At 45.5% G+C, this 12292-nt stretch overlaps 2 protein-coding genes across 4 annotated transcripts in view; one reads left to right on the top strand and one right to left on the bottom strand.

Annotated features, from left to right (window-relative positions):
* The first annotated feature begins 717 nt into the window (after positions 1-717).
* LOC144688012 (2'-5'-oligoadenylate synthase 2-like) overlaps positions 718-12292 on the top strand; it is a 36267-nt gene continuing 24692 nt past the window's right edge. The window contains exons 1-4 of the mRNA XM_078554665.1: positions 718-956; positions 7217-7510; positions 9091-9341; positions 11815-11947. Of these exons, the coding sequence (XP_078410791.1) occupies positions 783-956; positions 7217-7510; positions 9091-9341; positions 11815-11947 (852 nt within the window). The 5' untranslated portion in view covers positions 718-782. The remainder of the gene's footprint in view (positions 957-7216; positions 7511-9090; positions 9342-11814; positions 11948-12292) is intronic.
* Positions 4212-12292, bottom strand: part of LOC144687812 (uncharacterized) — a 64457-nt gene continuing 56376 nt past the window's right edge. For 2 of the 3 annotated variants that reach the window (XM_078554327.1, XM_078554326.1), the window contains exon 2: positions 4212-7041. In XM_078554327.1, coding sequence (XP_078410453.1) covers positions 4274-5503 — 1230 coding nt within the window. In that variant the 5' untranslated portion in view covers positions 5504-7041 and the 3' untranslated portion in view covers positions 4212-4273. The remainder of the gene's footprint in view (positions 7042-12292) is intronic. The other variant, XM_078554328.1, reaches the window with a different exon arrangement.

Genomic DNA, 12292 nt, shown 5'->3' on the forward strand with positions numbered 1-12292 from the left:
CTGAATGAAATGTTGTTCCTCAACCTTATGTTGGGCATTGGAATGCTTTAGACGGCCAAAGACAGAGTGGTCAGAGTGTGTGTGGAAATGGAATAGAATGGCAAGTGACAGGGAGTTTGGTGTTACATTTGTCAGTAGAATAGAGGCGTTCAGCAAAGCGATTGGCCAATCTGCTGCTGGTTTCCCTAATGCAGAGGAGGCTGCACCATAAGCAGACATCGCTGTGTATTAGGTTGGAGGAAGTACATGTGAATTGCTGTCTCACACAGAAAAAGTGTTTAGGGATTGAACTGTGGTGATTGAGGAAGTGAAAGGCTATTTGTTACATCTTTTGAACTTGCATGGGAAGATGCCAGGGGAAGGCAAATACATGATAGGAGTGATGGAAGAGTGAAGCAGAATGTAATAGAGGGAACAGTCCCATTGTGGCACGGGGAGGGGAGGGGTTGGGAAGTTGTGTTTGGTGCTGGGTTCGCTTGGAGTGGTCAGAAATGACAGAAGGTGATCAATTGACTGAGGTCAGGCAAGGCTCAGCTTTGGTGCCCACTGATCATCAGCGTCAAACCTAAGTTCATGATGACCTGGAGGACTGGTGGCATCCCAGACTGACAGAGGAATAGGGCACAAAATAAAAAAATAAAGGGAAGACAGATGGAAATGTAGATCCAGATAATTCAATACTGTGGTTGCTGTTATCTTCTGAAGGCAGGCATGTCATCAACACAGTGGGAGGTATATAAGGAGCTGTGGTTACACCAACATCACTTTGTGTGAAAGCTGGAATGATGGAATTATACAGCACTGAGCACAGAAGGTTGGACGATTTCATTAAAAATAACCTGGAGCCGAATGAATTTAATATCAATGTGAGGAAGGCTGTGCACAGAATCTGTGACTTTTTAAGGAATCGATGTTTTCGCGAACAACCTGAGATCAAAGTAATCAGAGCCGTTAAAGTAAGTTATTTTATTTTTAAAGCAGCACATGGAATTAATAATGTTTACAATACTATTTACAATATCAGAAACTTTACCTTGCTTAAGTACAGAGATGTTTTCTGACGTGATTGTGAAGTTTCCTGTTTTCTGTGTTGTACTCCCTTCTCTCTAGAATATGTAAACTTGCTGTAGGACACAGTTTCAAGGGTGGCAGTTGCCTCCAGTGTCTCAACTAAATTAATGGGATTAGGTGGGATCATCATCATTTCATGGGACGATCTCAAAATGATGTCGATTTGCCCTTACAACGGCACAAATTTCGCGGAAAACCTGGATCAAAAGGGGATTTTTTTTGCCTAAAGGGACAGAATGTTTTTGACCTGCTTGTTTTAAAAGCTCAGCAGCTTTAGCTGTTTTTCTGTTAAAGGGAACATTTACTTCAAATCTGTTTCTCTTAAAAAATTACATTTGGATGAACTTTTATCAAAGGTGCAGCATGCTTAAAATATGCTCCTCAAAATCAATAACAGTCCCAATTCCTAAAGTCACAACACACTTGTAAAGCAATTCTAATTTTAAGACAATAAAGAACTGGTGTGTTACCTGAAATACACATTTCATGTTATTTAGCAATAAATGATACCCATAATTTGGGGAAAGAGGGAACCTCCCTTCTACACCCCCACCCCCACCAATTCTGAGCACCCCCTCTATTCATCTGATCTTCAGTCAGCTGCAATAATATCATCGTGGGCTCAATTTTCTCTTTAGGGGAGGGAAGCAGGAGTCGGGACTGTTACTTTATCCTGGGGCCAGAGGGATACCAGTCACTCTTTGGGATTTTGCCCAGAGTGCTCTTTTAATTGACATGGAGACAGGTCCCTCCTCCAGTTAAGAGCAGTGGGTGGGCTCTCAAGGCTGGAGGGGCAATCTGGGGCCTTTTAGCTTGAGAGGACCACCTGGCTATAGCAGAAGGTAAGTAACTAAGAGGGTGCTTCAACATGGAGGTGCTCTTTCAGTAGCCAATTGAAAAATTTAGTTAAGAAGTATAGAAATGAGCCAGGCCGCCACTGTGGGGCTTTTGATGGAACGAGGGTCGATTCGCTCTTTGGCTGCAATTGCACCAGGCACACGGGTCCGGGGGAGGAGGGGGTCTGCCTGCTTAGGGCACTGCCCCCTCTCCCAGCCATTGGATGCCTGTGGAGACTGCCTGGAATCTGAATCAGCCTTTCGTACCCACTGTTAACAAAGATCTTAATGAGTTGACCTAATTGACTTCTGGGTTGGGCATTTTAGCCGGGATCCCAAACCCGCCTCCCCCAAAATGGCCAATATGGGAATGGTGTCTGGAAACCGGCTGCCGACCATTTTGAATTCAGCTCTGTCCCTGACTTCAGCAGGGCCTGAAAAGTCAGTGCAGTCAGTCTGTCACATTTACTCTTAGTGCTAGACAAAAGGGAATAATCAGCCCAGGATTCCCAATCCTGTTCAGTGTGGACAAGATTAGGCTGTGATGCCCCATATGGTTGAATAGCCTGTTGACACCATAAGACCGCAAGACCTAGGAGCAGAAATTAGGCCATTCGGCCCATCGAGTCTGCTCTGCCATTTTCTCAACCCCATTCTCCCGCCTTCTCCCCGTAACCTTTGGTCCCCTTACCAATCAAGAACCTATTGATCTCGCTCTTAAACACATTCAATGACGTGGCCTCCACAGCCTTTTGTGGCAATGAATTCCATAGATTCACCACTCTCTGGCTAAAGAAGTTTCTCCTCATCTCTGTTCTAAAAGGTCTTCCCTTTAATCTGAGGCTGTGCCCTCAGGTCCTAGTCTCTCCTACTAATGGAAACATCTTCCCCACGTCCACTCTATCCAGGCCTTTCAGAATTCTGTAAGTTTCAGTCAGATCCCCCCTCTTCCTTCTAAACTCCATCGAGTATAGACCCAGAGTCCTCAAACGTTCCTCAAATGTTAAGCCTTTCATTCCTGGGATCATTCTCGTGAACCTCCTCTGGAACCTCTCCAGGGCCAGAACATCCTTCCTGAGATACGGGGCCCAAAATTGCTCACAATATTCTAAATGTGGTCTGACCAGAGCCTTATAAAGCCTCAGCAGCACATCCCTGCTTTTATATTCTAGTCCTCTTGAAATAAATGCCAACATTGCATTTGCCTTCCTAACTACCGACTCAACCTGCAAGTTAACCTTAACAGAATCCTGGACTAGGACTCCCAAGTCCCTTTGCACTGCAGATTTCTGTATTCTCTCCCCATTTAGAAAATAGTCTATACCTCTATTCTTCCTACCAAAGTGCATGACCTCACACTTCCCCACGTTGTATTCCATCTGCCACTTCTTTGCCCATTCTCCTAACCTGTCCAAATCCTTCTGCAGCCTCCCCGCCTCCTCAATACTACCTGTCCCTTCACCAATTTATATTATCTACAAACTTAGCCAGAATACCCTCAGTTCCTTCATCTAGATCATTAGCGTATAAAGTGAAAAGTTGTGGCCCCATCACTGACACCTGCGGAACTCCACTAGTCACCGGCCGCCATCCTGAGAAGAACCCCCTTATCCCCACTCTCTGCCTCCTGCCAGACAGCCAATCTTCTATCCATGCTAGTACCTTGCCTCTAACACCATGGCCTCTTATCTTACTGAGCAGCCTCCTGTGCGGCACCTTGTCAAAGGCCTTCTGGAAGTCCAAGTAGATAACATCCATTGGCTCTCCTTTGTCTAACCTACTCGTTACCTCCTCAAAGAATTCTAACAGATTTGTCAGGCATGACATCCCCTTGATGAAACCATGCTGACTTTGCCCTATTTTACCATGCACTTCCAAGTATTCTGAAATTTCATCCATAATAATGGACTCTAAAATCTTACCAACGACCGAGGTCAGGCTAATCGGCCTGTAATTTCCTGTCTTTTGCCTCACTCCCTTCTTAAACAGGGGGGTTACATTAGCGATTTTCCAGTCCTCTGGGACCCTCCCTGACTCAAGTGATTCCTGAAAAATCACCACTAACGCCTCCACTATCTCTTCAGCTATCTTCTTCAGAACTCTGGGGTGTAATGCATCTGGCCCAGGTGACTTATCCACCTTCAGACCTTTCAGTTTTCCTAGCACCTTCTCCTTGGTAATGGCCACCATATTCACCTCTGCCCCCCGACTCTCTTGAACTTTGGGGATGTTACTCGTGTCTTCCACCGTGAAGACTGACGCAAAGTACCTATTCAGTTCCTCTGCCATTTCTTTGTTCCCCAATACTACTTCTCCAGCATCATTTTCCAGCAGCCCAATGTCCACTTTTGCCTCTCTCTTACCCTTTATATATCTAAAAAAAAACTCTTGCAATCTTCTTTTATATTACTGGCTAGTTTACCCTCATATTTAATCTTCTCCCTCCTTATTTCTTTTTTAGTTGTCCTCTGTTGGTCTTTGTAGGCTGCCCAATCCCCTGGTTTCCCACTGCTCTTTTCCACATTGTATTCTTTCTCTTTAGCTTTTATGCTGTCCCTGACTTCCCTTGTCAGCCATGGTTGCCTCGTCCTCCCTTTAGTATACTTCTTCTTCCTAGGGATGAATTTTTGCTGTGTCTCCCAAATTACTCCCAGAAACTCCTGCCATTGCTGTTCCACTGTCTTTCCTGCTAGGCTCATCTCCCAGTCAATTCTGGCCAGCTCCTCCCTCATGCCTCTGTAGTTGCCTTTATTCAACTGTAATACCATTACATCTGATTCCAGCTTTTTCCTCTCAAATTGCAGGGTAAATTCTATCATACTATGGTCACTTCCTCCTAAGGGTTCCTTCACCTTAAGCTCCCTTATCAAATCTGCCTCATTACACATCACTAAATCTAGAATTGCCTGTTCCCTATTGGGCTCCACCACAAGCTGCTCCATAAAGCCATCTTGTAGACATTCCACAAATTCTTTTTCTTGGGATCCACTACCAAACTGATTTTCCCATTCTACCTGAATATTGAAATCCCCCATCATCACTGTAACCTTGCCTTTCTTACATGCCTTTTCTATCTCCTGGTGTATCTTGTGCCCCACATCCTGACTACTGTACGGAGGCCTGTACACAACTCCCATTACGGTGTTTTTACCTTTGCGGTTCCTCAACTCTACCCACACAGATTCTACATCATCTGACCCTACGTCATTTCTTGCTATCGATTTAATTTCATTTCTTACTAACAAAGCAACGCCACCCCCTCTGCCAACCTGCCTATCTTTTCGATAGGATGTATATCCTTGGATATTTAGCTCCCACTCCTGATCCCCTTGCAGCCATGTCACCGTGATGCCCACCACATCATACCTGCCAATTTTAATCTGCGCCACAAGCTCATTTACCTTATTTCGTATACTGCGTGCATTCAGATACAACACCTTCAGTCCTGTATTTCCCGTCCCCTTTCTCATTGTCGTCCCTTTATCTGATGTGCTTGAAGTTAGATTCCTAGCCCTTTCCAAACACTCTGTCCTATTTTGTGTTCTGGAGACTTTAATAACCTCTCCTGGGCTCTCCTTTCTTTTCAGTTTTTTCATAATTTTCCATGAAGTTGAATCCACCCCCTCCACACGCTAACCTGCTGCTTTGTTTCCCATTAGTCATACTTCTTGGAGTTTTACCCTTCCCTTCCCCCCCACTTTCTAGTTTAAAGTCCTGTTGACCACCCTATTTACCCTTTTCACTAGAAATTGGTCCCAGATCGGTTCAGGTGGAGACCGTCCCAACGGTACAGTTCCCTCCTGTTCCAATACTGATGCCAGTGCCCCACGAAATGGAAACCCTCTTTCCTGCACCACTCCTTTAGCCACGTGTTTATTTCCCTTATTCCCGCGTCCCTATGCCAATTTGCACATGGCTCGGGTAGTAATCCGGAGATTATAACCCTTGTGGACCTATTCTTTCACTTAGTTCCTAGTTCCTGATAATCCCCAAACAGGTCCTCTTTCCTAGTCTTACCTATGTTATTTGTCCCGACGTGGACCACAACAACTGGATCCTCCCCCTGCCTCTCCAATATCCTTTCAAGCCGGTCAGAGATGTCCTTCACTCTGGCACCAGGCAGGCAACATACCATGTGGGACACTCGATCCTGCTTACAAAGGATGCTATCAATTCCCCTAATTATAGAATCCCCTACAACTACCACTTGTCTTTTTGCTCCCCCCTCTTGAATGGCCTCCTGTGCCACGGTGCCGTGGTCAGCTGGCTCATCCTCCCTACAGCCCTGTTCCTCATCCACACAGGGAGCAAGTACCTCGTACCTGTTGGACAAGGTCAAGAGCTGAGGCTCCTCTGTTCCTGAACACAGGATCCCTCTACCTGCCTCACTTGCAGTCACAACCTGCTGACCCTGACCACTGACCAAACTTGAGGTACTTAATCTACTGGGTGTGACCACCTCCCAAACAAAGTGTCCAAGTAACTCTCCCCCTCCCGGGTGTGCCGCAACGTCCAGAGCTTGGACTCCAGCTCATCAATTCTGAGCCGGCTTCCTCCAGCATCCAACACTTGCTGCAGATGTGGTCACTGCGCCTCGCAATGGGATCTGCCAGCTCCCACATCATACAGCTACAGCACATCCCCTGCCCAGCCATCTCGACTTACATAATTAATTTATTAATCAGCTTTGCAGTGTTTTTTTTCAAATTTGGTGCAGATTTCCTACCAACCAATCAGGTCACAGATTTCCTGTGATGTCATTTTTTCAGTTTTAGCTTCAGTTACTCTGTGCCCTGAGGTCACCGCTCCGGTGCTCCTCTCTCCGAGTCTGCTCCCTGGAGACAAGGCCACGAATCCCCGACGTAAGCTAGATTTATACTCACCGCTCCGGTGCTCCTCCCTCCAAGACTGCTTCCAGGATTTACTCACCAATCAGCTGCTTTACCTTTAAAATCCACTTTCAGAAGAGTGTCCCTCGCAGGTCTGGTGCACTCCTGAAGGCACTGCCTCTTCCTCTCTCTCTCTCTTTTTTTAGGGTTAAGGAGGATGGAGGGATGGAAACACTACAGCAATGTAATGTTTGGGGAATTGCTGAAGTGGGCTTCTAGACCTCTGTCTCATTAAGAGTCAGCACCTTCACAAAAAGAGGGCAAGAGAACAAAAATCAGAAGGGAAATGGCAGTGAAAATTGAGCCTAAAGGACACAGATAGTCTGCATGGCTTCAATAACTCTTCCACATTTCAGTAATGGTAAGTTCACCAGTCATTGAAATAATCATAAATAATTGTCTATTTTCCCTCCTCCTCAGGGAGGGTCGTCAGGCAAAGGAACAGCTTTAAGAAACGGTTCAGATGCGGATCTGGTTGTCTTCCTCAGTTGTTTCCAGAGTTTCCAGGACCAGAGGAACACCAGGCATGAAATCCTTGAAGGAATCCAGCAAATGCTGGAAAAGTGTGCTTTGAGCATTGCCTATGAGATCAGTGATATCAGTATCAATTTTATACCGAACAGCAACAGCCCACCAAAATCGATGAGCTTTTCAATAAAATCAAAGAAGAAAGATTCAGACAGCGTGGATTTTGATATTTTGCCAACATTCGATGCATTAAGTAAGAATTGATGCGGTTATTAAATCATTAAAGCTCAAGTTTAATTTTAATTCTTCCAATAGCCTCTGCCGTCCATCAAGAAAAACAGTGGGTGTTATCAGCTTTGCTTTATCACATGTCCTGTTCCTAGTTAAGATGATGCCATAGTTGAGCTCTATATTTGGTTATTAGAGTTGTTGCTGAGGGAGAATATGTTGCTTTTTAAGTGGGACATTAGCCTAGGTTTAGGATTGACATTATTAACTGGCGTTAACAGTTTGGTATTATGATGCTGATGGAAAGTTTAGGATACAAACACTTTAACTTAAAGAAACAAAATCTAACCAGTAATGTTGATGTCTGAATTTATTTCATTTCCCCTCCGTTTCTAAAGCAAATGATTCAGTTCCTTAGTCACCAGAAGTGCCTGGTACTTCTGTCAGCTGATCATTTTTCATACAAAAACAGGAGTGTCAGCAGCAACACAAAAATAAAATACTGTGGATGCTGAAAATCTGAAATAAAAGCAGAAAGTGCTGAAAATATTCATCGTGCCTAGCAGCGCCTGTGGAGAGAAACAGAGGCCTGGATTTCACCATGATGGAGGGCCTTTCCGCCATGTTGAAAATGGTGGACAAGCCCGGAAATAGGAAGTCCCACCCCCAAACACCACACTTTCCATTTTCGTGAGGTGGGAATGAAGTTGGGCTGGGGTTTGTGCATAGGTGGATTATGGACGCAGCTGGTGGTATAAATCACCAGCTGCCTCCACTGAAGTGGGATTTTGGTCAGCTGGGTGTGTGAAACCCAAAGTGTGTAGATTGGACCAGATGAGAGTAGGGCCCAGGTTTTTGCCCTGGGGTTGGGAGATTTCCTGGCTCAGTGAACCCAATCTTTAAAAGTCTCTGCCTGCCAGTCAGGTTTTTGGTCAGGGAAGGGAGGCATAGCTGAAATAGAAGTTGGAACGGGTGACTACAGAAGGAGTGCAGAGGTTAGCGGGTGCAGAGGCGGGATGGACGCAAGGCCTGCAGAACAAAAAACATCCCTCCTACCTCACCCCTTGCCCCCTCACCCTCCCACACACTCCCTATACCTCGTCCATGCCAACCCATGACCCTCTACACACACCCCATGCCTCTTCATACCCCCATGCCAACTTAGTGTCAACTCACTCCAACTCCTGCCCCAACCCACCATTCTTTGCCTCTAACCCCAGGGCAGGGACGGCAGGAATCTAAACCCTGACTCTCCAACGCACTATTCTGTAGGATCATGTCCACAATTTGCCCATGGACAGTTTGTGTGCTCAGCCTTATCTTTGTGGAGAGATACTGAATGGAGATTTGGCATTTCATCCAATAGAAGGAGAAAAAGTTGGAATGAGGCCACTTTGGGCAGATCTTGTGGACTTCTTAGTGGATGCTGAGGTGGCAGCACTAGACTAGGTCTAGCTTCAACCAGTCCTATCAAGAAAGTTGCTTGGTTTCCGAAGAATGATGGAAGTAAAATATATGGAAGCAAAGATATAGGATGGAAGGAGGAGTGAGTACTTTTAATATCTTGTATATTTACATTTATCAACCATTTGCTCTAGCATGTCAAGCCACGGAAATCTGATCTGAGACATGGCGATCGTCTTCCTGCTAAGTATACAGTGGAGCTGCTGGCTATCTATGCCTGGGAGCAAGGCAATGGGCAGGAGAGATTCAGCACAGCTGAAGGATTCCGGACAGTCCTTGAACTGATCTGCAGATATCAGGATCTGTGCATCTACTGGACTCAGAACTACAACGTCAAGAATAGAGTCTTTGCAGACTTTCTAATAAAGAAACTCAGTGGCAAGAGGTAATCTTCAATTACATTTAAAACTAAAGCAATTAGAGCTGATTCACTTCTTTGAACATTTCCCAATTAAGGGGGCTGATTCAGGGCGTTTTTAGGGTCTGGTTCAGTTGGTCTTTAATATCCATCCCTAACTTTGGCGTCATGGGGTGTCGAATAAGTGACATGTTGGCTGCATCATTTGAATGTGATGAATGTGCAGCTGAATGTTTAGAGTGAGAGTGAATCCAACACATTTGTTCTTTGTGAAAATGTGCCCAAGAGGCAACAGTTTTCATAACGTTACACGCGCCCGCACCTGAACTTCCCCCACACTGGGTGGTGGTGGGGGGGGGGGGGGGGGGGGGGGTATTCTTCCCCAGGTATCTTAAGATAATTACAATCTTTAAACTGCTATAAAAATACAAATTAATACAATTAACATCATAATGTAATTACAGAGGAGGAAGGGTATATTATTGATCTTAGGTCACTGATACGGAATTGAACCAGTGATATGGTTCCAGAGAAATGGATCAGAGCCTCTTCCTGGCCCAAACAAGGCCACTGAAGAAGCTGAGGCTGAGGTTAAGGACTCCCTATGCTGGGATTTCATGTATCCTTGAGTTTAAGGGGAGCCAGCATGAGTTTTCACATCAATATACAGAGCGAGAACAAGTGGGCTGGTTTCCTTTTGAATGGAAGAAGATATGAGGCACAGTTTATCATCCTTTGGGAGTAGACCACTTGGTGATATTCTGGACAACAATCACCAGCCCTGATTGACCAACATCACCTTGTTTTGCGCTGTCTGGATCAGGTGCCTGATTGGGACACTAATGGCAGGATTTTGCCCTCATCAGGTGGGCTCAGCAGGGGCGAGCGGAAGCAGTTGGGAAGCCGACCACTGTCCGCGATTGGGGCTGGATCGTAATTTTAATCTGGCGGGCCAATTAAGGGGAGGAGGGCGAGAGTGCAAGTTCGCGCAAGTGTGTGTAGGAAAAGCTCCCTGAGGCACAGAGCTGCCTCAGGCGGCTGAAGTTATGAAAAATTACAAGTAAAGCATTTTACGATGTTAAGAAACATGTCCTCTCATGTGGCTCTGTCACATCAGTAAGGACATGTTAGAAATTAGTGTGATCATTTTCTTATAATGACGGATCGAAACCTCCTCCCTTTCGTGGATGAGGTTTCGTAAAAAATGCAAAGGTCGCTTTGGCCGTAAAGGCTGAGCTGAGAGATGGGACAGAAATTTCCCCCCGTTGGAGTTGGGGGGGGGTTGTGTAGGGGCGGGTGGGGGCACAAAACCAATTGGTTTATGTGAGTGGCCCAATTAAGGCCCGCCCAGCGTGACGTGCGCCAGGAAGCACTGAGCGCTCCCTGTGCGGGCGTTGGGGGGGGCGATTCCCTGAGTCGGGGCTGCACGCAAAAGAGCACAGAAATCTCCCAGTGGCATGGAGCTGCCTCAGGGAGATTAAGTTCGAAGTGAAAGTTTTTATTTGAGATAGAGAAAAATTTTTCAGACGTGTCCACTCATGTGACAGTGTTACATGAGCTTGGACATATTTATTAAGTGTTTGAAAATGTTTTATTGAATTAATAAATCCTTCATGAAACCTCATCCTGCCCGTGGATGAGGGTTCATGATAAATGCGAAGGCCGCATTCTTAACAACTTTAATTACTTTCTTAATGGCCTTAATAGGCCTTTGAGAGTTTGGTGGGCGTGCAGCTGATGCGGCTGTGCGTCCGCCGAACTGAAGATCTAAATGATGCGCGGTGACATCGGGACGCCCGCCCGACGTCACCGCACATCATTTTACGCGTCAGGCAAGCGGGCATCACCCCCACTCACCGACCCGAAAATTCTTCCCATAGTGATGGCTTCCTGCTAAGTACAGAGTGGAGCTGCTGGCTATCTATGCCTGGGAGTAAGGCAAAGGGCAGGAGAGAGTCAGCACAGCTGAAGGGCCCCAGCCAGTCCTTGAACTGATCTGCAGATATCAGCATCTGTGTACCTACTGGACCAAGTAGGTGACCACCTGAACGCCAAACGTAAGGTTGGACAGGCAGCAAAAGATTTAAATCAATTAGATTGTTAATGGCCTTAATAGGCCTGTTAATTGTCGGTGGGCGCACTGCCAATTCCTGCACGTGCCCACCGCAAATATCATGCATCATTTTATGCTCGTTCAGGTCGGGTGACAAGCGAGAATTCCTGCCCTAACTTTCTGTGGAGAGTTTAACTTATAAATAAACACAAATATAGCAATTCCTTCAAATACACAAGTTGGCTGACAGTGAAACTACCGACAGAACAACACCAATCATCCAGCAATTTATGCTGATTCCAAACTCATGGGGTTTCTCTTTCCCAGCGTGAATTGCTGGGTGATTTCCACAATAATAACAATGAGCGCCATTAAACTTGTCATTATTTTGCCAGCAAACCCCGGCCTATGGTTAATAATTGTTTTTGGAACAGTTTTCTTTTTCAGGCCAATAATTCTTGACCCAGCTGACCCAACTGGAAATGTGGCTTTGTCTGCTGGATGGTATGTCATGGTGGATGAGGCTAAGAAATGTCTGAGCGTGCCATGTGTCTCTCACGTTCGAGCATGGGACGTCCAGGTAAAAAAGTTTTAATAAATCATAAAGTTTTGATACAATATTTCGGCCAACGGGTGTGCACTGGAGCCAAAGTGCGCCCGCCGGCAATTAAGACTATTAAGTAATTAATTAACATAAATTTTTCACTGCCTGCCCAACCTAATGGCTGGCGGACAGGCGAAAAGGCCAAGCGGCCTTTGTATTTTTTTTGGAAACCTTATCCACAGGCGGACGAGTTTTCCAAGTGCAAATAAAAATAAAATAAAATCTTTAATTTTTAAATAACAACATGTCCCTGCTTATGTGGTAGAATCACACGTGGGGACATGTTTCAGTATATTTTTAATTTTTATAATTATTTTCTTT

The sequence above is a fragment of the Cetorhinus maximus genome, chromosome 12, assembly GCF_964194155.1.
Source record: "Cetorhinus maximus chromosome 12, sCetMax3.hap1.1, whole genome shotgun sequence".
Classification (NCBI taxonomy): domain Eukaryota; kingdom Metazoa; phylum Chordata; class Chondrichthyes; order Lamniformes; family Cetorhinidae; genus Cetorhinus; species Cetorhinus maximus.